General features: G+C 40.6%; 1 protein-coding gene across 1 annotated transcript; it reads left to right on the top strand.

The window, feature by feature from the left end:
• The first annotated feature begins 752 nt into the window (after positions 1–752).
• Positions 753–27,424, top strand: gng10 (guanine nucleotide binding protein (G protein), gamma 10). Its single transcript, XM_043716098.1, has 3 exons — positions 753–1,069; positions 18,243–18,374; positions 26,460–27,424. The coding sequence occupies exons 1-2, from the start codon at positions 989–991 to the stop codon at positions 18,366–18,368; spliced, it is 207 nt and encodes a 68-aa protein (XP_043572033.1). The 5' UTR covers positions 753–988; the 3' UTR covers positions 18,369–18,374; positions 26,460–27,424.

Below are 27,424 nucleotides of genomic sequence, written 5' to 3'. Positions count from 1 at the left end.
TATCCACTCCACCCTCCTCCCTGGCCTATCACCTTCATCCCCTCCCCCACTCATCTATTGTACTCTATGCTACTTTCTCCCCACCCCCACCCTCCTCTAGCTTATCTCTCCACGCTTCAGGCTCTCTTCCTTTATTCCTGATAAAGGGCTTTTGCCCGAAACGTTGAATTTACTGCTCCTCGGATGCTGCCTGAATTGCTGGGCTCTTCCAGCACCACTGATCCAGAATCCTGTTTCCAGCATCTGCAGTCATTGTTTTTACTTAGGTAAGGTGAATGGCAGGTGTCTTTTCCCTAGGGTGGGGGATTTCAAGACTGGGACCATATTTTTAAGGTGAGAGTGGAAAGATTTTAAAAAGACATCGGGCAATTTTTTAACGTATGGAGTAGTTTGTGTGTGGAATGAACCTCCAGTGGAAGGGTACAGTTACTTTATCAAAAAGACATTTAGACAAGTATTTGATTAAGAAATTTTGGAGGGTTATAGGCCAAGCGCTGGCAGGAGGAGGGGCGGAAATTTAGTTTGGGATGATGTTCCGCATGGACCGAAGGGTCTATTTCCTTGCTGTATGGCTTTTTCAAAAAAAAACGTAGTATCTGTCACTTTTCTAGAACACGAACATTGACAACCACCTGATGAAGGAGCAGCGCTCCGAAAGCTAGTGCTTCCAATTAAACCTGGGGGGGGGGGGGTGATTTTTTTTAACTTTATTCACGAATACAGCCGCAAATCTCCCAGTAAGGAGGTAGATGGCGGTGTGAGCGCTTCTGTTGGAGCTTTTACCCATCTTGCATTCACTGGCAATGGTTAACTGTGTGTGTTTCAGCGGCCGCTCTCTCTTCACTGCTGAATCCCAATGACATCAGTTCCTCTCGTGGCAACTCGGGTGGAGCATTTGCAAAGTGCCCAGAGTAAGACTCTGAGCTACAGTCCCGGCATTTGAAAAGGGAGAGGAGAAAGAAAGTACTGGGGTGGGGGGGAAGAAAGCATGAGTACTAACTCGAACGTGTCGAGCATGCAGCGGATGGTGGAGCAGCTGAAATTCGAGGCAGGGATAGAGAGGATGAAGGTGGGTTGAATGAAACGCGTGGATACAACTCGTTACATTTTGGAGCGAACGCCAACCTTCTATTCCCGGGAATCCGGCAAAGGGACCTCAACAAATTGTATCCCACTAAGGAGGGAGCGGGAATAATGGATGGCATTCATTTAGTTTCACTGTGCACTCCGTGTTAAAATAGATTCATCTCCCTTATACAGCATTGCAAAACCTCGAAGCAGAGGTACAAAAGTTATTCCCCTCCCAGCAATATAGTTGCACAAAAGCGACAGTGCAGCCCCCCCCCCCCCGATGATTCATCCAGCCTCGAGTTTTTTCTTTCCCTAAAATACCTTTTCTGACCGATCATCTCACAAGTGGTTTGCATTCTTTAGAGAACCGCGAATGTAGTTTTTGATTTCGTGCCAGACAGAAGCCTGTTTATGTTGCTGGGCTCCGGCCTGCCTGGAACTTTGTATAGTCAGGCAGTTCAGAGCAGAGCTGAAGGCATCTCTGCATTTACACAATCGGCCAACAGAAATTCAAGTGTACCAGAGTGCAAAGAAAGGCTTGTATTTATATAACGCATTTCAATAGGATGTTCCAAAGCGCTTCACAGCCCTCTTTGAAATATCAACACAAAAAGCTGAACATATCCAGAAGCTCAGCTTCTGTACAGATGGCGATAGTTAGCGTTTCAGGTCTCACCAGAACTTTTTAAAGAGCACTCGATGTCGCATTTATCTTATTTGTGTTTATAAATGCAAGAAGAGTAGCATCTATTTTTACCACAGTGGTTGTTCATTAGCATCTTTTCAACCAGAACTTGTGAGGTTCATTTACCAGTTCAGCGAGAATTCGGCTGTATGCAGGGAATGTCAGAGGTGCTGGGGCCTAGCCTAAACATTTTGAACATATTTTTCCATTTTGTATCCTTCATAAACTTCAGCCCCTCTAATGTTGTTTCTATCCTAATCTGGATTGAGTGTCACCCATCTCAACACACATCAGTCTATTTTGGTGAGGACTGTCTTTTGAAAACCCTTCCACAGCCTTTGGTTTGGCCTCAGCTGGAGTGTTACACCCACTGTGCAGTGGGCCCAGTGGTTAGCTCTGTTACCTCACAATGACAGGGACCCAGGTTCGATTCCAACCTGTCTGTATGGATGTTTGTATGTTCCCACCTTGTCTGCTTGGGTTTCCACTGGGTGCTCTGCTCCTCCCACAATCCAAAGATGTGAAGGTTCAGTGGATTAGCAATGGGGAATGCAGGGTTACAGACTGGGAGTGGGTTTGAGTTGGAAGCTGTTCAAAGATTCAGCTAGACTTGATGGGCCAAATGGTCTCTACCTGTACTGTAGTGATTCTATAATTCTAAGATCTACATCTGGACATTGCACTTTACGAAGGATGTGAAGCCATTAGTGAGTCTAGAAAGATCCACAAGGGTAGGTGAGGGACTTCAGTATCGCAGACAGACTGGAGAAGGTGGGACTGCTCTCCTTTGAGAAGCAAAGACTGAGAAGAGATTGAATATGGATATTCAAAATTAGGAGGGACCAGGACAGAGTAGATACGGAGAAACTATCCATTTATGGAAAGAGTCGAGAATGAGAAGGTAGAGATTTAAGGTAATTGGCAAAAGGAACGATGGCAATCAGGAATGCGTTGTTTAAGAATGCAGTGGAAATAGGTTCAATCAAAAGGGAATTGGATGATTATCTGCAAAGGAACAATGTGCAAGGAAAGGCAGGGGAATGGCAGTAGATGAATTGTTCCTGAGGAGAAACAGTATAGACCTGAAGGGCCAATGGCTTCCTGTGCTGTAACAATGGGGTTATTCTCTCATCTGTCTGAAGGTTGGAGAAAGTTACACAGCCACTCCGCACTCCTGTAACTCTGTGATTCTTTTATATATCCAGTTTTCATTTTGTACCTTGTGCCGGCCTGGAGTCCTACAATCTGGAATTTCTACCATAAAATGTCCCTTTTGCTCCTTCTTTAAACGTTGCTTGAGCCCACCCTTGATCAAGAGGCCACAAAATTCAAGAAAGGTTCACCAAATAAGGCAGCGTGTTTGTGTCGAGAAACAACTAATGTTTTGAGTCAATGATGACCCTGCACTGGAACTGAGTAAAGATAGATATGTTTTGATAAAAGTTTTGAGCAAATGAAAGGGTGGGGGGAAGGGAGCAAAATATCTAGATCCACATTGATCTTTCTGCTAAGTAGAGATTACTTCTTAGTATAGAGCAACCTACTGAGTCGTCTTAACAATTGCAAATCGAAATCTGATTAAACTATCATGAATCCTTAATAATGGAAGGCGCAGTCAAAATGATATTGTCTGTGTCATGATGTAAAAATGTTTCTTGGGAGAAAACAGGTGGAATTCACATTTTGACTATGGTAAAGTGCTTTGGGCATTTTGCAATGTGAAAGACGCTGTACAAATGCATATTCTAATAACCTAGTTTAGGGATTGTAAATTGCTCCTTTTTACAGGGAATGCAGGAGATTTTTGCGTCTTTCTCGTTCCTCCCAAAATAGCTTTAATTTTTGATGTTAAGATTTGACAATAGCTCCACAATGAGATTCTCATATTTAACATGCATTAGTTCAGATTTAGTGTTCTGCAGCGATTGGATTGAAGAAAAGTTGAATGTGCAGTTTTTAAAAAGTGTGTAGGGTTAAGTTTATTGACTCAGGTTTTGCAGCTGGTGTCCCTGGGCTGTCTATGGCTTCAGATCTTTACATTTCATGTTAACTTCCTCGTTTATTTTAGTCTCTGATCAAAAATGTTTGCAGTGATGGCATTTCCTCCTTTTGGGGAACGCAGACTCTTCAGAATGATTGGATGGATATTGAATATTTGCATCAGAATCAATACTTGCAGCCAGTCACCATAGATCCTTTTTCTTTATTGAAAGATTCAAAAGATTTATTTTTAATCTCAGAAAAAATGGCAACTTTGATCTGGGGGGAGGGGGGGGGAGAGTCCCTGACCAAACGACTTTTACTGAGTCCACTTCTGTCTTAAATAGAAATTTCTACTTGTTATAGAATCTGAATATGCCAACCCTCTCCCCTCATACATTATCAGTTTTGGATTTCCCCTGAAATTAGCATTATCCTATTAAGTGCAAATCAACATATTTGAATAAAATGACTTTTTTCAGCAATTGTCAAGCTCAGTACCACTGAACACCTGCTTCAGACTTGCGTGGTTATAGCACTGAAGGAGGCTGTTTATCTCATTGTGACTGTTGGCTCCCTGAAGGAGAAATTCACCTAATGTCACTCATTTATTTTATCCTATAACCTTGCAAATGTTCCCTTTTCAGGTATTTGTCCCTTTCTCTACTATTGAATCAGCTTCCTTTGACCTTTTAGGGTCATCAATGGTCACTGAGTAAAACAATTCTCCTGATTTCCTTTTGCTAATTTCTTAAATTTAGTCATCAACCCTCTTGTCATCCTCAATGCTGAGTAACGACTGTAGAAATGGCAACAAGAATTGGATAACAACCAGCACTGAGTTAGCAAGAGATTAGATAATGTTCACATCACAAAAATCCCAGTAAATGGCCATGTGCAATACCTTTTTGAAGCATTGTCAAAGTTATAATGTAGGAACATGGTAGGTTTGCACACAGCAAACAGCACGCAGACTATGACGAGGCAATTTGTCATAGTGGTATTGAATGAGGGATATTGGGCTGGTCACAACTGCCCAGCTGCCCTTAAAGATTTTGCCTTGAAATCATTTAAATCCACCTGAGGGGGCAACTGAGTTTACTGTCTTATCTGAAAGCCAGCACCTCTGACAATGCAGCACTCCTTCAATATTGCATTAGAGAAGTAGCCAGTTGTGTTGTAGGACGGACTCAAAATCAGTAATTCAGAGACTCTGTTTATATAGATGCCTGAAATATACTGTTTGCTCAGAATTACTATTTATACTTAACCACAAGGTCAGAAGTTTGCTTCATTGTTGAAAGCTGGAGATCGTAATTCACATTCTGTACAAGTCAATGTTGTTTGTTAGTATAAAACGTTTGTTCATACAGAATGTGAATTTTACCGGAAAATGAGATTTGTTGCGAAAGCTTTTCACCTTGCACACATCAGGACAAATGCAAGAAATTTCAAATATCTCCACCATCCCTCTGCAGTATGAGGTTTTGAGATTTGGTATTCTTGTGGTTGTTCTTCCAAGTGCAAGATGGAAACCTCTAGCAACATATTTGCCTTCTCAACAACATACAAGTCATTGTTTTGGTGATTCTGCAGCTGAACTTAGGAATCAAATTAGCATTTCATTCCTTTTTTTTGCCTGTCCTCAACTCTTAAATTCTCATATAATTTGCCTCCCTTCTTCTAGATTCCCACTCCAGGTCTCCATTTAGTGGGTGTATCAGGGGACTGCACACGATAAGCCCCAAATTAGCTGTTTTTTGGGGAACTGAGGCATAGTGTATGTGGCTGATGGATGTTTTGGAGTTTTATTTCAGTTACAAAATGGGAATTGTGACAGATCTCCTGAGTACAAGTTTAGATGCTACATGTAATTTTACATTATTACTGATTTCTTTTAAAATTAAAATAAAATTATCGCAACTGAATGTCTGTAGTAAGAGTAGAATAAAGCATCAATGAAAATGGTTGGATTAACACCACAGGGAATGGGTGAGATGAATCGTATAAATGCAAAGGAAACAAGATGCATATGTGAGGGCGAAGGAGAGAGAAGGATATGTTGATATGGTGAGATGAAGAGGGGTGACAGCAGGCTCCAGTGGAATATTGCAACCGATAGGGATTATTTAGGACAAACTGTCTGTTTGTCCAGGGCAATCCTGTTCATGCTAAAATTTGTGACCTTGAATTCGATTCAATTTTTCTTCTATTTAAAACAATTCTTTGCACTTGTATAGAGTGGATGTGGGGTGTTGATAATGGCAGAATGTAATGGGTGTGTGTTCTGGATCAAACCAGAACCCCATGAAATATTTCATGTAAGTAGCCTAGACCCTCACGTTTTCTTATTTTAAAGCTATATGTGAAGTGCCATCTTCCAGATATGAAGCAACTGGTCAAACTACTCGATATTAAGTAAAACAATCTATTTAAACACGATAGTTAAACTACAAACAAAAGAGGAATTTAGAATAACTTAACAATTGGAAAACTTAACCAAATAATAGTTAACTATCACTAATTAACTGTTCCAATATAGTAACATTCCTTAAACACACCTTTTGACAAAGACACAGATTCTCACATGTAATTCTTCAATCCAGGAGGAAAATTCAGAGAAAGCATATCGGTCATGACATATCCACTGAAGTTTTCAACTTTTGAGACCCCAAAGGCTTCTGAAAACTAAACCTAAAAACTAAAAAAAAACCTAGAAAGCCTGGCCTGAGAGAGCTGGTCACACCCAGGCTGCTTCCATTGTTCCAACTTTTTGGGAAAAAAAACCCAGGGTGCCTCAAATTTTACTTTCACAGAGACCTCTGCCTTAAAACCCCATCAAAGAAAAACCAGGACAAAATAACCTCTTAAAGTGACAGCATCATCACAGTGAGCTTGTGACGTGTATACAAACTTGGAAGAAAATAAGAAGCTGATTGTCCAGATTGTTGAAACTTTAAAGAGTAGAGACTAAATCATAGTTTTTTTTAAGCAACAAACCCACGAATTCTGAACTCAAAAGCTGTCTCCACAACCCCCTCTGATGCGTTCAATGCTTTCTGTGCTCAGTTTGAGCAGAATGTCAGTGGCCTGACAGCCCTGGATACACCTGTTCCCACGCTGAATGCTGCAGACGTCAGATCAGTCTTCCTGGGAGTCAACCCAAAGAAAGCGACTGGCCTGGACAGTGTCCCTGTCTGAGAACTCCGATCCTGTGTGGACCAATTGGCAGAGGTATTCACCAACATCTATAACCTCCCTACAAGCCAAAGTACCCACCTGCTTCAAGAAGACCACCATCAAACTGGTGGCTCTGACCTCAATAATCATGAAGTATTTAGAGAGGCTGGTCATGGCCCACATCAACTCCAGTCTCCCAGTCTGCCTCGATCCCCTACAATTTGCCTCCTGACATATAACAGGTCCTCAGCGGATGCCATATCCCTGACCCTGCACTCATTCCTGGCATATCTGGACAAGGACACCTATGTCAGACTCCTGCTTATTGACATCAGCTCCACCTTCAACACCATTATCCCCTCTGGACTGATCTCAAAACTCAGACCATGGTCTTGGCTACACCCTCTGCAACTGGATCCTCAGCTTTCTGACCCACAGATTGCAATCAGTTAGGATAGGTAACTGCACCTCATCCACAATAACAATCAATACTGCAGCACCCCCAAGGAAGTGTCCTCAGCCCCTTACCGTACTCCCTGTACACCCATGACTGTGTTGCCAAATTCCAAATGAATGCCATCTACACAATCGCTTACAATACCACTGCAGTAAGACGGATATCTAACAATGATGAGTCAAAATACAGAGGGGAGATAAGAGGTTTTGGTGATGTGGTGCAGTGAGAACAACCTCTCTCTACATCTGCAAAACTAAAAACTGATCATTGACTTCAGAAAGAAAGGAGGAGCACACGCCCCATCTACATCAACAGAACTGAGATTGAGAGTGTGAACAGCGTCAAGCTCCTTGGAGTGACGATAACTGATCACCTTTCCTGGACTTCCCATGTAGATGTGATGGTCAGGAAGGCACAACAATGCTTCTACTTCCTCAGACAGCTCAGGAAATTTGGCATGTCCATAAGGACCCTCGTCAGCTACTACAGATGAACCATTGAAAGCACATTGTCTGGGTACATAACAGCCTGGTATGGAAACTGCTTTGCCCAGGACCATAAGAAACTATAGAAGATGGTGTGCACAGCCCAGGCCATCACGGAAGCCAACCTTTCTTCCATGGACTCCATTTACATGGCTCGCTGCCACAGAAAGGCTGCCAACATCAAAGACCAATCGCACCCCAGTAATGATCTCCTACAACCTCTTCCATCAGGCAGAGAATACAGAGGCCTGAGCGTGCACACCAGCAGGTTTGGGAATAGCTTCTTCCTGGCTGTCGTTAGACTGATCGACTCTCTAGTCTCAAATAATCTTGGTCTTACTAACATTGATCTCACCTGGCACACACACCCTGTGCAATGTAACCTGTATGCCTCTAAGTGTGTTTTACAACCTCTGATCTGTGTATCCTTGCTTACTGCAATCTGCATGCACTGCTTGTAAGCAAAGGTTTTCACTGTACTTTAGTTCACGTTACAATAAATCAATCAAATGAAGAGACTGTAAAGATGCCTTTAGAGCATAAGAACAGGAGATGGCCAAGCAAAGCCATGAACCTGCTCTCAATTTAGTCCATTCATTGTTGCCCTTTATCCTAAGTTGATGAAACTGACTTGGCCAGGTTCCATCTTCGCTGTCTCATCATACTGTTAATATCTCTTGGCAGAACAAGGTCACCAACTCGGAGATCCTAGAGAATGCTGCTGCTTTCAGTATATGCTCATTACTGAGGTAACAGTGTCAGCACTGGCTCAGCCACATTCACCGGGGATGGGGGGTGTTGGTGCCAGTTATATACCCGAAGACTTTCTAGATGGTGAACTGGCCGTAGGGCCATGGCCTCCTGAACATTCCCATGTCCGCTACAAGTGAAGTCTAAAGCTGATGGACGTTGACAAGGGCAACATGGAGATGGCCACTGACAGCTGTGACCTCTTGATGTTGACAGTTTTGAGGGACATCAGAAGAGATAAGGCAGAAACGAGACATTGAGCTGGCTGAGAAGAGAGCTGGGAGAGAATCTTGCACCATCTCAGCCCACTGCCTTCCTCTGCAGCAAATGTGGCTATCTCACCTCTGGAGGGCTGTGTTCCTGAGATCCCATCAGGCAATGTTTTACAGAAATCTGACCACCATTGTGTAAAGCATTAAGAGATGGAAAACAGTCACAGTTCCTAACCTTAGTTAGAGGTAAAAAGACTGCAGATGCTGGAATCCAAGGTAGACAAGCAGGAGGCTGGAAGAACACAGCAAGCCAAGCAGCATCAGGAGATGGTGAGTCAGACTAGGCCTGAAGAAGGGTTACACCCGGAACGTTGACTTCTCCACCTCCTGATGCTGCCTGGCTTGCTATGTTCTTCCAGCTTCCTTGTCTACCTTACATTTCCTAACCTTGGCTTTGTTCTGTAACCCACAACAGCCTTTTCTCTGACCCTGCTGTACATATTCTGCACAGTGTTTATCATATTCTCTTTTTGTCTACTAGTAACTTTCAGTAAACTAGCAATAAAATGGGCTGCATTTCCAAGTATGTAATTGATTATTAATGTTTGTCAAAACTGTGAAAATGAGAGTATGCATGAAAGATCTCCAGTGGAATATAAGTCATATCCTAATTAATCATGTTACAGTTTTCACTACCCTGTAAATATTTCATGCATTCTTCTGTAAGGGAAAACATGTGGAAATTTTGGATCTTTAACAAACAGAGAGCAAGAAAGGTAGAGAGAACTCATTATGTGCAAAAAAAACAGCAGTATTAATCTCTAATGGAGTAGTGGATAATTTATTGTTACATTACACACATGAAACTTAGAAGAATGAGAGGTGACTCTATTGAAATGTAGAATTTTTCAGGAATTGGTAGAGTTGATCCTGGGAGAATGTTTGTTTTCTCTTCAAAATAAGGGGTCTCCCATTTTAAAAAGGTAATGTAGTGAAATTTCTTCTGCGGATTGTTAACTCAGCAGTAGAGGCTGGTCAGTGTATATATTCAAGGCTGAGTTAGAGTTTGGATCGACAAGGAAGTTGAGAGTTATGGGGATTGAGAAAGTGGAGATGATTCCTCAATAAAAATCACCGTGATATTATTCAATCTTCTTCAAAGGACCAAATGGCCAACTCCTGCTATTTCTTGTGTTCAATGGATGCTCGTGTACCTCGACATAACTGCTTCTTACTTCCATATGTAAATACTTGAACGTGTTCAGAATGTTTAGGGAGTTTGAATGGAATAACCGGACATACTGTTTCCAGTGCAGGTGGGGTTAGTAATCAGGGCAGGGGTTTAGGGAAAATAGCACGAGGGTAGAGTATGTCTTTTCTTCAGAATGGGGATTTTTTTATGTAGGCTTTTGACAGAGAGGTAGCAAGACAACAGATAGTGTCGAGGCCAGTGTAAAAGGAAAAGGGATTGTTAATGATGGTGAAAGAGAGAGATGTAAAATGTGTCTAAATTAAGGTGTCAAAGGGAGAGAATGGGTCCTGTACTGAGGCGAGGCGGGGATGGACAGAGTGGATAATTGTATGGAACTGAAGAAAAGGATCAGCATTGCTTCCAATTTCCATCCTCTCTCCTTCATCTGGTCTATCTCTGACTTTTCCCTCCCTGTCCTTGACTTCACTATTTCAATTTTTGGGGATAGGCTGTCCACCAATAGCCATTACAAACCCACAGTTACCCTGACTGCGCATCCACATACCCTGCTTCTTGCCAGGATTGCATTCCATTCTCCTAGTTTCTCCATCTCTGTTGCATCTATTCTGATGATTTCATTTTCCACCAGGCTGCCTCCGACATGATCTCCTTTTCTCCTTTTTCCTTGACTGAGTATGATCCATCCTGCCCATTATGATTGACAGGGCCTTGTCTGACCTATTTCCCGTACTTTTACCTTCACCCTTTCCCCTCTTTCCCAAAACAGCAATTGGGTTCCAATTTCCACCCCATTAATCTCCACATTCAAAGGATTACTTTATGTGATCTACTTTACATTAGTGAGATCAAATGCAGGTGGATGACCACTTTTTGGAACACTTCGGCTCTGTCTGTAGGAGGGACCCCATCTTCCAGTCACCTGCCAATTCAATATGTGTGACATGCTAACATTTCTGTCTTGGGACTGATGCAGTGTTCCAGTGAAGGACAGTCCAAGCTCAAGGAATAATATTTTATTTTCCACTTAGGTACTTTGATGTCTCGAGGTCTCTGTATTGAATTCCATAAATTCAGAAACTACCTGCAAAGTGTCTATTCTCCATTTTTCTTCCATTCTCCCCTCCCCCAGGCTTGTTTGCATCTTGTTTACTTTGCTCTTGAAGTAAGGAGAACCTATTCTCTCCCTATCACACCTTAAATTACCCCCATCTGTTTTTCTCTTTCATCACAATTAATAGCCCATTTGTCTTTTTCACTGGGTCCTTACACCATCTGCCATCTTTATCCTGTTCCACCACTGTCAAAAGTATACCAAAAAGTTTTCCAACTCCTCTCCAGTCTGAAGAATACTGAAAACGTTAAATTTGTTACTCTCTCCACCAATGTTGCCATACCTGTACAGCATTCTCTGTATTTGTTTCAGATTTCTAGCATCTACTCTTTTATTTTAAAAAAAAACCTGTAGACATTAAAACCTTCTTCATGCCACATTCATTAGAGCTTTGTCTGAAAGGATGATGGAACCAGATTTAGTCGTGACCTTCAAAAGAATATTGAATAAATGGTTGAAAATTTGTAGGAGGAGATGGGAAGCCATGAGGGGAGGTAAGTGGTCCTAACTGGATAGCTCCTGAAGAGCCAGCACAGGCACAATGGGCAGGATGGCTGTTTCTTTGCTCTATAGTTCCATGATGTCCTTATTGACTCTCTTCCTCCTCCCCATTTGCTGTTCCCGAAAAAGTTAGAAGCACCCAGCCATGTTCTCATGACTGCACAACCTATTCACTCAGATAATTAAATCAAATCAAATAGCAAACACGTTAGCCTGCAGCAATAGTAATATAATGGAGCTTTTAGCTCCTGACTGAAACTGGGCTTGATCTGGAATGGGACAACTCTCAGTGGACAGGTAAACACGGAGCAGAGGAACTATTTCTGAAACTATGAGGCCGTCACACTGTCCCCTTTATGGATGATGATCATTTTTTATGCGTTAGCTCTCTAATTGGTCAACTCCCAAGGTGATTAGTGACCTGAAAATTATATTTTATGAGCTGTCATTTAAATGATTTCTGAGGAGTGAAACCTCCCCCGTAGCTGTAGATTCTAATCTTGCATGAGATGCTACACTGTAACGAATGCCTTGGTTGAAGCTTTTAAATGTTCTGCTGATTCTACTGTGGGAGAGAGAAAACATCTCAATCTTTCAACAATAGAAAATGAAAACACATTTGGGAGGTATTTTGTCATTTTTGCTCTTTTTCTTTTCTGGTTCCAACAATACTTTTAACATGTATTTGAATAGGTCATCAGTTTGTAGACTGAGGCACCATAGAAAGAGCTCATTCGGCCCATTGTGACTGTGCCAACGCTTTGCAAGAGCTATCCAGTTATTTTCCACTCGCCAAATCTTTGCAAGCAGCCCTGCAAACTTCTCCCCTTCAGATACTTATCTGATTTCCTTTAGAAAATTATGATTGACTCGGATTCCAGAGTCCCTTCAGGAATTATGTTCCTATCCCATCAGCTTGAGAATTCAATTCAATTAATCATATCAGCCGGGAATGGTGAGCTTATATTGGCAATCGTGCCATTGTGAAACTATTGGATTGTCATTAAAAACCTGTCTGGTTTATTCATCCTCTTGTCGGAAGGAAATTATGTGATCCCTAACGTGCGGCATTGTGATTCACTCTGACTTGCCCTCTGAAATGGCCTAACCAGTCACTCAGTTGTTTTCAGGAATCCTGTTCACCACCACACTCTTGGGGGTAATTAGGGATGGGCAATAATTTACTTGATTCATTCATGGGATGTGGGTGCAGTTGGCAAGGGAAACATTTGTTGCTTATCCCTCTCATTGCCCTTTGAGTGAGTGACCAGCGGTGTCTGTTACGGTGGGACTTAAACCCATGATCATTGAGCCTGGGCCTCTAGATTACTTATCCATCAACATTGCCACCACACCACTATCTCCCCACCTAAATGCTGACTTTGCTCATGATGTCCAAATCCCATGAATGAATATTAAGAAAACTAGAGAAATTGAAATTTGAATGCAGTGGGACTCTATTTTTAGGACCGTTTAAATACAGATTATTTTAAAAATGAGAAGGGAAGTCACTGTGTGTCTCAAATTGTAGGCTGGCTGATCAACTAATGCTGGATTTAGTCTCTGCACATGTTCTGTCTCAAAACTTGAGAAACCATTTTTTAGCAGTAATATATTGATACTTTTATTGGGCATTAAAATTAAATATTGGAGTTGTGGTCAAGGAAGAGTTGAAGTTCCTCCTTCACTTCTACAATCTTTTAGCTATTTGGATCTGTCAGTTAAATATAGTACCAGTCTGTCATTAAGGAGTTTGACATTAAATGCCAACATACTTAGATGCAGAGCAGTTCACAGGAGCATTTATCAGACAGGAATTTGACACTGAGCCATGCAATGATTTAGAATTAGAAGAATCCCTTTGGCCCAACAAGTTCACACCGACCTCCGAAGAGTATCCCACCCAAACCCATTCCCCATTACTCTACGTTTACCTCTGACTAATTCACCCAACCTACACATCCCTGAACACTCTGGACAATTTAGCATGGCCAGCTTTGGATCATTGGAGGAAACCGGAGCACCTGGAGGGAACCCACACAGACACCGGGAGAATGTGCAAACTCCACACAGACATTGCCCGACACTGGAATCGAACCCGGGTCCCTGACACTGTGAGGCAGAACCGATCTAAAACGACAATTTTGTTTACCTTTCCGCTTGATTTGAACTCATCCAAAGCTCTTCCTGTTTCCCAACTGGTTTTAAGTCCCGTTCGCCCATCAGCCCTCTGCTGACTGACCTACACTGGATTGTGGTTTTTTTATTTCACCTCACCCTCATTTTCAGTCACCTCCATAATCTCACCCTTTCCCTGTAACCTCTTATTCATCCTCCATTTTAATGGTTGATTTGCATACCTATCTCCATATATCTCCGCCTTTCCTCCCCAAATCTCTTACTACTTGGGGTAAAGCTTTTAATATTTTTGGACTCTTATCAATTGAAAACTGCTCGAATTTTATTTGCAATGCTGCATAAGCCTGAAGAATTCATAGAAATTAGTGACAGTGGTAACCCGTACTTTCAGTTATTAATAGTTCAGAAGGTACCAGACACTGAGCAATGCACGCAATCCTATATCTAGAAACTTGTGATATCTATGCAGGCTATTTCATGGCACCTCTCAATGGAACTTGAGTAAGTTTCCAAATTGAGTTATGCTGTAATTCTGAACCACTTATATAGTTTTCTTGAAATAGAACCAAGCATTGCATAATTCTTGTGTTTATTCAGTGGCCATCAGAAAGATTTTAGAATATATACAAACATTGAGGTGCATCCTAATCAACATCCTGTTTCAGTGTCTCAAACTTCAACCTTGACTACCCCCTCAGCACAAGCTAAATCCAATATTATTTCTATATCACTGTGACCAAAAGATTTATGAGCATATAGTTAAATGCACTTTTCCTTTACTTGCATGGCTTGACTATAGTTTCTTTTGCATGAGCCAAGCTGTGGAGACTTTGTAGAGCTTCCAAATTTGCTTGGGGCCCAGATGCTAGAGTCTAACCTTGTTTCCAATAGAGAGATTTTCCCTTTGTGGGGAGAGGGTGGGGGCGGATGTGAATCGGACAAGGGAAACCTGAACTCTGTGCTGGTTCAAACAAACCTCTTTTTGACTGTGGCAGGGGCTTTAAACCGCAGTGTGGGAGTCATAAGTTTATGGTGTAGATACATAGACTCTGGAAGGATAATCTGTTAAAGTGTCACAGTGTGACTGTCTTTTAAATGGCCTGATCTCTGCATTTTTTGAAAAAGTGTCAGTGAGAGTTAAAAAATCTGTGTTCTATCAGTTACAATGACTGCCTCTTGGTAAGGATTATAAACAGTCTCCAGCGCATCCAAACCAGCACCGAGACTGACCATCGCCAGAGCCTGTAGCCTGTAACTGGAACAGGGAGGACAAAAATAGAGGGGAAGCAATATAAAGTAGCACCTACAGTGACATGCAACTTATCAACATTACATAGAATGTTTGGTTGATTTACAAAAGCTTTAATTATCTTAGCTTGGTTTGGAATTGGTCTGTGGGGGAGGGGTTCAAGGTTCCCAGCTAAGATTGGCAGCTCAAATAGCCTGGTGAGCACTTTGCTCTTTTTGATGTGGGGTTATGATGGGGATAACACACAGCCAGGACAAAGCCCCAGAGAACTTACCTATCTTGACATTCGGCCAGGCTTGTTGCCAGCTCCAGCTCAGAGGGCAATGGGCCAGAATCTAACCCACTCCGTATGTCCCAGAGTGAAAGGTGGGTCTGGTGGAACACTATCTACTGAGAAAGGTTTGCCTAATTGAGGAGTTTCCCAACTCAAGATACCCATGGGTGGCACAGTGGTTAGCACTGTTGCCTCACAGCGCCAGAGACCTGGGTTCAATTCCTGTCTCAGGCAACTGTCTGTGTGGAGTTTGCACATTCTCCCAGTGTCTGCGTGGGTTTCTCCGGGTGCTCCGGTTTCCTCCCACAGTCCAAAAATGTGCAGGTTAGGTGAATTGGCCATGCTAAATTGCCCGTAGTGTTAGGTGAAGGGGTAAATGTAGGGGAATGGGTCTGGGTGGGTTGCTCTTCGGAGGGTCGGTGTGGACTTGTTGGGCTGAAGGGCCTGTTTCCACACTGTAAGTAATCTAATCTAATCTCGTAAAAGTGAAAGTCTTGCCTTGGGTGTCCAATTGTTGTTTCACTTTTAAAAACAATGTAGAACAAAAATTCACATTTCCCAAAATAGAAACAGAAAATTCTAGAAGTACCTCACCATTTCAGGGAGCAGTTATGGACAGAGAAGCAGTCAGCATTTCGGATCCATAACCTTTGTCAGTTGGAAAATGTTGAAGATATAATTTTGAAGGAAATACAGAGGTAGGCATCAATTGGGGAAAGGATTAAGGAGGGAAAGGGAAAGACCTTATTGCGTCAATGCCCTGAAGTAGCCCAGAAATTTAAACCATTCTGCCTAGAACTTAAAAACACCAGAGTAGGACTTGGTTGCGAAGTGATTTACTGTTAAGGAAAACAGACACAAGTGGAACAGAAAGTGACTTTGCAATGGGAATATGCAGAAGAATGATGCCTGTGCTATGTAGAAGGAGCCCAAGCAGTTGGTCTAATTGGATAGTTCTTTCAAACACCTCGAACAAGCACAATGAGCCAAAAGCCCACCAATAATTCAAGCAATAATTCATAAATGTTTCAGTGATTAGCTTTGGGTGATCCACGAACTGTGTGGAGTTGTAAATGTGAGCTGTAGAAATACATTAGTTCATTACGTATAAATTTTGTGTATGTGACTCACTCTCGGTGAGTCATGTTTTCCTTGAAAAACTTTTAACAGGGAGCTATTGCCTCTGTGGCGTTGCTTTAACAAGAATTTTTTTTTTAAGTTTGCAGTACACAATTTTTTGGCTTTGGGCATACTGCGAGGAATGTGGGTTAAACCTGGAGTTAAACTCCGCATCGCACTGAGCTTTATTGTATGACTTAGATGCATCGGAATCAGAATTGATCTTTCAGGACTGGTTTTCCCCTTTCTGCAACATTGTTATGGCAGACTACAGTTGATCAGTATTTGCTTCAGCTGTGTCCAACATTTTGACTGGGATCTGAATCCCTGGCTCTGCATCTGCCAAAAACATAAAGGCACTAAAATGCATAATGTGCATCATTGACGTCTTTGGAGTTCTAGCTGCTTCTAGTTTGCACTTTTGTCAAATCACAATTAAAGGAGAGCTTCAGTCTTGTGTGTTCAGTGCTGACGTTTTGGGGATGTACAGCCAAAGCTTGAAGAAAAACATTACTGTTAAAGAAATTCTGATGAAGAGTCACCAGACTCACAATGTTAATTCTGCTTTCTCCCTGAAGATGCTGCCAAACTTGCTGAGTTTCACCAGCGATTTCTGTTTTTGTTTTCGCATCCACAGTTCTTTGCTTTTTTTCTGTTAAAGGTGAAACTGGCACAAAATTCCAGCTTCTGCAGTGGGGAAGTTTGTAGTAGGGCAGGGCAAAAGCGAGACTAGAACACACACTAAAGGGCAAAAATAAACACACTGGAATCAGCTAAGTGAACAACAACTTGCATTTATGTTGCACCTTTAATGTTGTAAAGCATCTCGAGCTATTTCACAGGAGTGGTTATCAAATGCAATTTAACACAGCTCCATAATGATCAATTCAGGTGACCAAAAGCTTTGCCAAAGAAGTAGATTTAGAGGAATATTTTAAAGAAGGGGAGCTTGATAAAAAGGCTAAAGGGTTTAAGGAGTGAATTCCAGGGTTTAAGGAGTGAATTCCAGAGTTTAAGGACCCAGGTAGCTGCGTTTAAAAACTGTTCAGGCATGCGATCACATGCCTGGAGTAGATGAGATTTAAACTCAGACCTTCTGTCCCACAGGTCAGGATACTGCTGTTGCTTCAGAAGACCCCTTTAAGTAGCTGTTTAATTAGTAAATTAAGGTCAAGTATCTCTAGGTCAGGGATTCAGGGGAGAAAGCACTCTTTGACACCCAGTTTACTCTGAAAGAGAAAACACTCTTTGGATAACGAACTAACATATTTATTTCTGTAGAGGTGTAGTTCTCCTGTTTGCCAATCGCATGAAAAATCCTTGGTTCAAAACCTGGTGGAAACATTATTAAAGAAAAAAACTGAGGAAAAATTGCATTGTTCCCATTTGTTGTTGAACATAAAGATGCACTGGCATTGCATATTGAAGGTGCTGTCTTTCTGAGTTGCTCGTCTGAGGATCTATCTGCTTGCTCGAGTGGCATAAAAGATCCCATGGAACTGTCAGAGAAGAATGGGAAGCTATTACTGGTGTTCTGGTCAATATTCATAAAGAGAAACTTATTCACATTGGCAGTGGGTTGTAGCTTTAGATCGGTATTCACAATGTGAGACATAAATCTAAAACTTCAATTGACTTCTGGTCTCACACCAACAGAACAAGCTGGGTACAAATTGTTGAGAATGTGAAAACCAGGTTTGATTAGATAGGTGAGCAAATTGTGGGAATTAAGTTGATGCCACATAAATTATAATTTATCTTTCTCCTCTGCTTTTGTGCATGAAATGCAATCAGACAATCTTTGTTTTAAATACAGGTTTCACAAGCTGCCACAGAACTCCAGCAGTATTGCGTCCAGAATGCCTGTAAAGATGCATTGCTGGTAGGATTACCTGCAGGAAGCAACCCCTTCAGAGAACCTAGGTCCTGTTCCCTTCTCTAAAATCAGGTACATCAAGCAGCCCTTAAGCTTAGCAGTTTCTGTCATATTTTATTGTCTTATGTGATACACTTTGAATAAACGGTCACTAGGACTCCTAGAACTTGTCTTTTTAACAAAGGACCATTCCTAGCTATCCCCCTCCCTGTGAGTTAAAAGAAAAGACATGTAACCAATTCAAGAAACTGACCAAGATTCCTTAGAATCCCTCACTGGCAAATCCTGAAAGGCCTTGACTGAGTGGTTAAGTGTCCCAAATCTTACCTATCTTCCGCCTCAATCGTTTGAACTGCGTACAGTTTGGGTCTCCTTATTTGAGAAAGGACAGAATAGCATTAGAAGCAGTTCAGAGAAGTTCACTCAATTGATTCTGGAGAATACGGGGTTACTTTAGGAGGAATGACTGGGCCTATATCAATTTAGAAGACTGAGAGGTGATCACCATTGTAATATGTATGATTCTAAGGAGTAGATGCTGAGATGTTGTCTCCCTCAGACCACAACCATATTATATAAAATAAAGATAAAATAGAATCAGAAAAATAAGGGACTCTAATTTAAAATGGTGATTGGGAGAATTACAATTTTGTTAGAAATACAATCCATATTCCTCATTGCCACCTCCTGCATTGCTCTTGCATGGATCAATCACCACCTGAGACAGTTGTTTTTATGACCAACCTCAATTTCTTTTTTTAAAAAAAATTAATGCAGCCCTACTCAACTGAACTGTTCAATTGCACATCATCAGTATATCAATAATTTTGAAGACTTGAATCAGATGAACTGTACATGCAGACCTTTACAGTGCATTCGAAGCTGGGCAAAATGTCTGTCTCTATGGCACAGTGTATTTGAAGCAACTTGAAGGTGTTGTTCATGGAATTATATCAGAATCTAGTTTTGCTTTTACTGTAGATACATATATTTGATCATTTTCTTCACAGTAACCAGGATAAATGAACTCTGAACTTGTTAATTTTAGATTTCATACCTTGAATTTAGTCTGCATCTTTCGAACATACGAATTAAAAGTAGGTTTTCCAGCCTCTCAAGTCAGCTCTGCCATTTGATTAAAGGGAAGAGAATTTCACACAGAAACAACCCTCAGAAAATAATTCTCCCCATCACCATCTTAAATTGCAGTCTCTTATTTTTCACATTCTATTTTATCTATTTTTCTAGTCTCTGGTTCTGGTCTGAGGGAGACAACATCTCAGCATCTACTCCTTAGAATCATAATGTTTCAATGTGATCACCTCTCTTCTCTGAACTGCTTCTAATGCTATTCTGTCCTTTCTCAAATAAAGACACTCAAGCTGTACATAGTTCAAAATGTGAACAAGAGTTCACACTATTACACATTATACTCTCTCTGCTAACTTTTTGCCCAATGAGCCCAAATCCCTTTGCAGATCCTTTATGTTCTGACAATTTACTTTCCTACCTATCTCTGCATTAATAGTAAATTGAGCAACTATAAATTTGACTCCATCTCCTAAGTCATTTAGGTAGCTGATGCCCCAGCACTGATTCCTGACCCATTCCACTGGTTACAGCTTGCCAACCTGAAAAAAGCTAATTTATTTGTACTTATTTGGAGTAATTTATTTGGCAGCACGGTGGCACAGTGGTTAGCACTGCTGCCTCACAGCGCCAGAGACCCGGGTTCAATTCCCACCTCAGGCAACTGTCTGTGTGGAGTTTGCACATTCTCCCCAAGTCTGCATGGGTTTCCTCCAGGTGTTCTGGTTTCCTCCCACAGTCCAAAAATGTGCAGGTTAGGTGAATTGGCCATGCTAATTTGCACGTAGTGTTAGGGGAAGGGGTAAATGTAGGGGAATAGGTCTGGGTGGGTTGCTCTTCGGAGGGTCAGTATGGACTTGTTGGGCTGCAGGGCTGTAAGTAATCTAATCTAATCTACTCTCAGCTTCCTGTTAGTCACGCAATCATCTGTCCATGATAATATATTTCTCCTTACACCATGAGCTCTATTTGTCCTTTGAGATGTTTCTGAAACATATTTGTGTTTATTTTGAGCAGAGTACCATCCTGTAATAATTAAAATTAGATGCAAAGTATTTCCTAATACCCCACCTCTTCATCTTTTAAGTTTTCTATAACACCCTGTCGCAGTCTGGTTTGTTTAATAACTTCCCTTTACGTAGAGCGTAAATGCACACTGGTCAGGCAAAATGGCCTGTTTCTATTCTGTATATTCCATATAAAAATGATTTCTCATTATTTTGAGTATATCTAGAGACATCGTCATATTTAACTCTTTTGCCTAATTTGCCTAATTTTCTGTTATTTTTGTTAATTACTGTAATCTTTCACAAATACTAGTGGTAACAATATAATCCTTGAGATACCATCTTGTTAAGATAAATGCAAATTGTCGCTTTGAAGCCATTATATTTCATCACGCGCTTCTCTAGAAAGAAAGATTCTAAGGAAATGATGCAGCATCCATGGCTAACTAAGGAAGTTAATGATGCCATCAAACTGTCATAAAAAGAGTATAATTCTGCAAAGATGAGAGGTCAGAAGATTGAAACATTGGACAGAATATAAAAAACAGCAAAGAATGTTTAAAAAATTAAGGATGAAATTAAGAGTTAAGGAGCAGGAGTATTAAACAAGGAGAAGAAAAACAAGAATTAGCTTATTCATATAAAATCAGATTGTAAGAGTTTATTTCAAAGAGCAAAGTGAGCACTGTTCCTCTAGAGAGTGTGTCCGGGTCATTAATGTAAAATAAAGAAATGGCAGAAAAATTGAACACATATTTTGCATCTGACTTCACTGAAGAGGATAATGAGAGTCCAGAGGCAGTATGTTCCTGTTAGTATGAAGGGCAAGATTAGTAGGTGTAGGGAATGTTGGATGACTGAAAATATTGAGGATCAGGTCAAGAGAAAGGAAGTCTATGGCAGGTATGGACAGCCGGGATTGAGTGAATTCCTTGAGCAGTATAAGGGTGGTAAGAGTTTATTCGAGAAACCGTTGGGAGGGCGAAAAGGGGACATGAGAGAGCTTTGGCAGATAGGGTTCAGGAGAATCCAAAGTGATTTTATAAATACGTTAAGAGCAAAAGAATAACTATGGAGAGAATCGGACCCCTTAAAGATCAAGGCCATTTATGTATGGAACCACAAGAAATGAGTGAGATAATAAATGAGTATTTCACATTAGTATCTACTGTAGCGAAGGAAATGGAAGGTAGAGAACTTGGGGAAATAAATACCGATATCTATTTAAGTGTCCATATTACAGAGGTGACGGTGCTGGACATCTGAAAACACACATAGATGGATAAATCACAGGAACCTGATCAGGTATATCCCAGAACTTTGCGAGAAGTTAGGGAAGTGATTGTTGTACTCCATGCTCTGATATTTGTATTATTAATAGCAATGGGATACCAAAGACTGTAGAACAGCTAATATGGTGTCATTATTTAAGAAAGGTGGTAAGGAAAAGCCAGGGTACTATAGACAGATGAACTTGCTAGCAGTGATAGGTAAGTTGCTGGAGGGAATCCTGAGGGACAAGATTTACATGTATTTGGAAAGGCAAGGATTGATTAGGGATCATCAACATGGTTTGTTTGTGGGAAATCCTGATGAAGGGCTTACACCCGAAATGTCGATTCTCCTGCTCCTCAGATGTTGCCTGACCTGTGCTTTTCCAGCATTTACTGTAGGTGGTTTTTTTTGGACTGGAGGCATGTGACCAACGGTGTGCTGCAAGGATCCACTGCTTTTCATCACTAATATAAATGATTTGGATGTGAATATAGGCAGAATGGTGAGTAAATTTGCAGATGACATCAAAATTGGAGGCGTAGTGGACAGGGAAGAAGGTTATCTTAGAGGACAATGGGACCTTGATCAGATGGGCCAAGGAATGGTAGATGGAATTTAATTTAGATAAATATGAGGTGTTGCATTTTGGTAAGGCAAACCAGGGCAGTATTTATACACTTAATGGTAAGGTCCTGAACAATGTTGCTGAACAAAGAGACAATGGAGTGCAGGTTCCTTGAAGGTAGTGTCACAGGCAGACAGGGTAGTGAAGACAGTGTTTGATATGCTTGCCTTTATTGATCAGTGCATTGAGTATAAGAGTTGGAATGTCATATTGCAGCTATAGAGGATATTGGTTAAGCCATTTTTGGAATACAGCATTCGATTCTGGTCTCCCTGCTATAGGAAAGATGTTATAGAATCACAGAGATGTACAGCATGGAAACATCCTTCAGTCCAACTTGTCTATGCCGACCAGATAGTCTAAATTAATCTTGTTCCATTTTCTAGCATTTGGTTATATCTCTCTAAACCCTTCCTATTCATATATCCATCCAAATGCCTTTTAAATGTTGTAATTGTACCAGCCTCCACCACTTCCTTTGGCAGCTTGTTCCATATATGCACCACCCTTTCCCTGAAAAAGCTCCCCTTAGATCTTTTTTAAATCTTTCCCCTCTGACTTTAAACCTATGCCCTGTAGTTTTATACTCCTCTAACCTGCGAGAAGATCCCACGTCTTTCTCTGGTATCTTAGCTATTTATTCTATCCATGCCCCTCATAATTTTATGAACCTCTATAAGGACACCCCTCAGCCTCCAACACTCCAGGGAAAACAGCCTCCGCCTAATCAGCCTCTCACTATAGCTCAAACTCTCCAACCCCGGCAACATCCTTGTAAATCATTTGTGAGCCCTTTTCAAGTTTAACAACATTGTTCCTGTAGCAGGGAGACCAGAATTGAATATAGTCTTCCAAAAATTGCCTAACCATTGTTCTATACTGCCACAACATGACATTTCAACTGCTATACTCAGTGCACTGATCAGTAAAAGCAAGCTTACTAAACGGTTTCTTCACTATGCTGTCTACCTGCAACTCCACCTTGAAAGAACCATGAGAGGGGTAAAATTTAAATGGAGAGAGATTTCAGAACTCTATAGTACTAAGGGACCTAGATATCCTGGTACCTGAGCCATATAAAGTTAGTATGCACATTCAGCAAGTGATTAGGAACATAAATGGAATATTGTTGTTTATTGCAAGGGTATTGTATTAAATAGAGAGTTGCAGAGAACTTTGATACTCCATCTGCAGCACTGTGTACAGTTTTGGTGATCTTATTAAAGAAAGGATGTTAAAATGTTAGAAGCAGTTTAGTGAAGTTTACTCGAATTATGCCATGGATGGCTTAATAATAAGGAAAGGTTCAGCCTCCATCCATTATAGTTTAGAAGATTAAGATGTGATCTCATTGAAACACAAGAAATCCTGAGGGGACTTGATGGTGTGGATGCTGAAAGGATATCCTCATGGGAGACTAGAACTAGGAGTCACAGTTTAAAAATAAGGGGTCTCCCATTTAGGATGAAGTATATTCTTCTGAGGGTCATAAGCTTTTGGAATGCAGAGGCTAGAGAATCGGCATAATTGAGAGGGAGGTAAGAAGATTCTTGACTGACAAAAGAATCAAAGGTTGTTGGGACAACAGACAATAATCAGATTAGCCATAATCTTATCGAATGGTGCAGCGTGCTCAAAGGGCTGAGTGGCCGACTCCTGCTTCTAATTATGTTCATCATCAGGATATATAAAGCTTCAAAACCTTTTGGGAATTTGTTTGGAATTGTCTTTTCATGATACTGACTTGTCACCTCATTTTTAAGAATCAATTGTTCCCAAAATGATGGGAAGCTGTTTGATATGACTTGTATCAAGTCTGAAGTTTCATTGTGTCTGAGTTGCTGTTATAATGGCCTGAAGCTTTACGTTACTAATGAGCAGTATCATGTGCTTTACCAACTTTGGTGTAAACAAGCTGTGCCTAAGCAAGAACTTCCATCGGGCTTTGTCACTGAGTCATTTTCATTTGAGACACAATCTAATGAACTTAATTTTTAAAAAAACTGATTAGGGCAGAATTCTACATCTTGTCCCTGCCTCAGAGTTGGCTAGGAATACATCCTCTCTAATGGAGTGTTAATAGGCTGGAGGCAGGATTTCAGCTCCTTGTTGGCTAGTGTTCCACCTCAGTGGCTGATCAGATTGCCCAGAGGCTCTATAGTCCAAGTAGTGCCTCCAAGAGCAGTGGCCACTTCCTTGGACCATAGCAGTCTGCAAATTCAAGTTCCAGAACCTAAATGGAGGCGAGTGGGATTCTTGCAGCATGGACAGGTTAGTGGGAATGAGGTTGTGAGGAAGACTGGGGGGGCTATGATAGCAAGACCGGGCAGAAGAGAATTACTGAGAGGAGGAAACAGTGTGAGAATGGAAGTGCCTCAAAATATGAAAAAAAGGTCAATGATGGAGTCTGTGAATTTGCTTCTGCCCAAAAACACCGCACAACTGAGCTGTGCAGTTCAGAAAGGATCCAAATTAGTTCTGTGCAATTATCAGGATTAACTGTAAGTGTGCACCATTTAATCTCAATGTCACTGTGATTCATGAATGGTAAAAATCGTACACTCAGTCTCAAGTATCTTTTAAAGACTCATGCTGAAGATAATTTGATTGTGAGTGAGAAGAGAATTGGAAATATATTTGAGTGTGGGTGAGGTCAGGGTTAGATTGGACATAGTGGTGATGCCTCCCATATTGAAATGGTCTGTCGGCACATGGTGTCCACAAAATGTGGGCAAGTTGGCAAAAGAGATTTGCAGGATTTGGTACTGAGAGGAGAGAAATTGAAACTCCTCTCAAAAGAACTCTTAATCATACATGTCAGTACTAGAATATAATAATGAAAAAGAAATTAATTGAGTTATTGTGTTCTAGTTGGTATGTTGTATTTGACCTCCAATAACTCCTGTGTTGGGTTAAACAATTTTTTTCCATAGATTCTCACATCTGTTGTAGATTAGTGACGTTTGATTACACAGAGGAAACTATTGTAAGGCAGATCCAGCCTGATTCATGCCCTTGGCCTTCTCTTTTGAATGACGTTCTTAGGAGTCATGGAGCTAAGTTTGCTTTTTGGATGGGAGCTGTTGTTGCAAGGAGCCCAGATTGTAGAATCAGGTTATAATAGCTTGCAGTTAATTTGCGTTTTTAAAATACACAAATGACCGAAGGTGCACTTGGTAAACTGTTTGGGAAAAAAAGAGAGATGTAATACTTATTTAACATCCCTGCATTTAATCCCTATTCATTTGTATTCATAGCATGGGAATGGCTTTGCTTCTGACAGGAGGATAAAATATGTTGTGTCATAAGTTAGTTGTAACATTAACCACTTTCATTGAAACAATGTGACCAAGATAACATAGTGAACAAATCCAAAGCCCGTCCCATGAGCATTATCAAACAAGATTAGTCACTGAACCACATCAGGAGATATTAGGAGAATTGATTTAAAATATTGATCAGAGAGTTAGATTTTAAGGAGTTTCTAGAAGGAGGCAGAGATGATCATCTGGATTAGGGAGGAAGCCACAAAGTGTAGGGCCTTTGTGGCTAAAGATGTAGTCACTACTTAGTGAAATAATTAAAACTGGGGATGTGTTAGAGGCCAGTACTGAGGCAAAGAGAAGGCTAAGCTGGAAGAGGTTAGAGATAGCCGGAGATGTCAGGCATTTGAAAAGCAAGCTGTGAATTTTAAAATTGAAAGAATTTATAAATATCAATGAGCATGGACATTGAGTGAATAACACTTAGTTTGAGTTAGTCAGTGAGGTTTTATCTGAAAAGGTAATTTTCCAGAGTTTAGTAATTAAAGCATGCTTGTATTCTTTCATCAGTTCTGTAAAATGGTCATTGATCTCAACATGAAGTCTGATTCTCTCACCTTGGGTGCTGCCAGAACTGTACTCTGTTTTTATTTCAAATTTACAGCATTCATTTTATTTTTGGTCCTGCTTTGATTTTTATTGCCCACTTATCTGTGTGAAATATTACCAAAAGGATATTATTTAAAACCCTTGAAACTTTACTTCGTACTTCAGAAAGTCTCCATGTCCTCTTATGCCTGCAAGCCATTTTCTGCTTCAAAGCTTTTTATCAGTCATCTGTTATTAGTTATCTCTCAGGACGTTTTGTTTAATTTTTATGATCTGTTCTCTCTTGCAGGAAATTGGATACTTTTGGAAGAAACCTGTCGATGACTAATGTTGCCTCTTTATGAAGAACATTTTTCCGTACTGTTATTTACTTCCTTCTTTGCCAAAACAATTTCTGTATTTATTAGTATCTATATAAGAGTTTCCTACTAATCTGGCAGTATTCTACCTTTTTGTGGAATATAAATGTTTTTGCATTAGAAACCTCTCAGCAGTGGGCAAGTTGGTGTCATAGAAATGCCTTATATTCAATTTGTAATATGCTTACAATTGGTTGAAGGGCAAGAGGTTTATTGTGTGAAATTGTTGGAATTTTGTTAAAACTAAAAACAATACAAAGATAATTATGCCTACATTTAATATCTTAATTATTATTTTAGTTATAGGTTAGTCAGTCCCATTATGGTTGGGTTTCTTGGAAGGAAAATTGTCAGTAGTGATGATGGGCCTCACTACATTTTGCTTTTCAAATGAGAATCTTTGATTAATGATTAGCAGCAAAATAACCCTGATGAATTTGGCATCAGCTCGCCAGTGCTATAGTTTATAATCTGCATTTGGAGTGTATTTAATTTTGCCTTTAAAAAGTAAGTAAAGTTTGTTCTAATTAAAGAAAATAATGCCACTTGAAAAGTGCATGGCCCACTTGGATAGTGGAGTACTGTCAAGTAAAGTTTGTGCATGTTATTGCTTTTTTTTACTGCCATAAAGATAAGCAGTCAAGATATAACCTAGGCCTCTACAGTGTTTATAGGTTATCAAAAAAAAACAAGTACAGGTCATTTACAAAACAAACACTTGAATGTTATTCACCAAGTCTTTCCAAAGAATTGTCACCATCCTTTTTGAGTTGCTGTGACATGGCAGGCATACAACTGCCTTAACATCTTACCTTTTTCTTTAATTATTAATTGTAACCAATCTTAACAATTATGTAGCACATTTGTGTGGTTTCATTAAATTTATTTGAAATAA

The sequence above is a fragment of the Chiloscyllium plagiosum genome, chromosome 2 (genome assembly GCF_004010195.1).
Source record: "Chiloscyllium plagiosum isolate BGI_BamShark_2017 chromosome 2, ASM401019v2, whole genome shotgun sequence".
NCBI lineage: Eukaryota > Metazoa > Chordata > Chondrichthyes > Orectolobiformes > Hemiscylliidae > Chiloscyllium > Chiloscyllium plagiosum.
This window is presented reverse-complemented; position numbering and strand designations above follow the sequence as displayed.

Bases quoted from the DNA above. Each gene is read 5' to 3' on its own strand.
- gng10 (XM_043716098.1), top strand. From the start codon at position 989: ATGAGTACTAACTCGAACGTGTCGAGCATGCAGCGGATGGTGGAGCAG. The intron at 1,070-18,242 runs GTGGGTTGAATG...TTTTAAATACAG, and splicing joins CAGGGATAGAGAGGATGAAG to GTTTCACAAGCTGCCACAGA.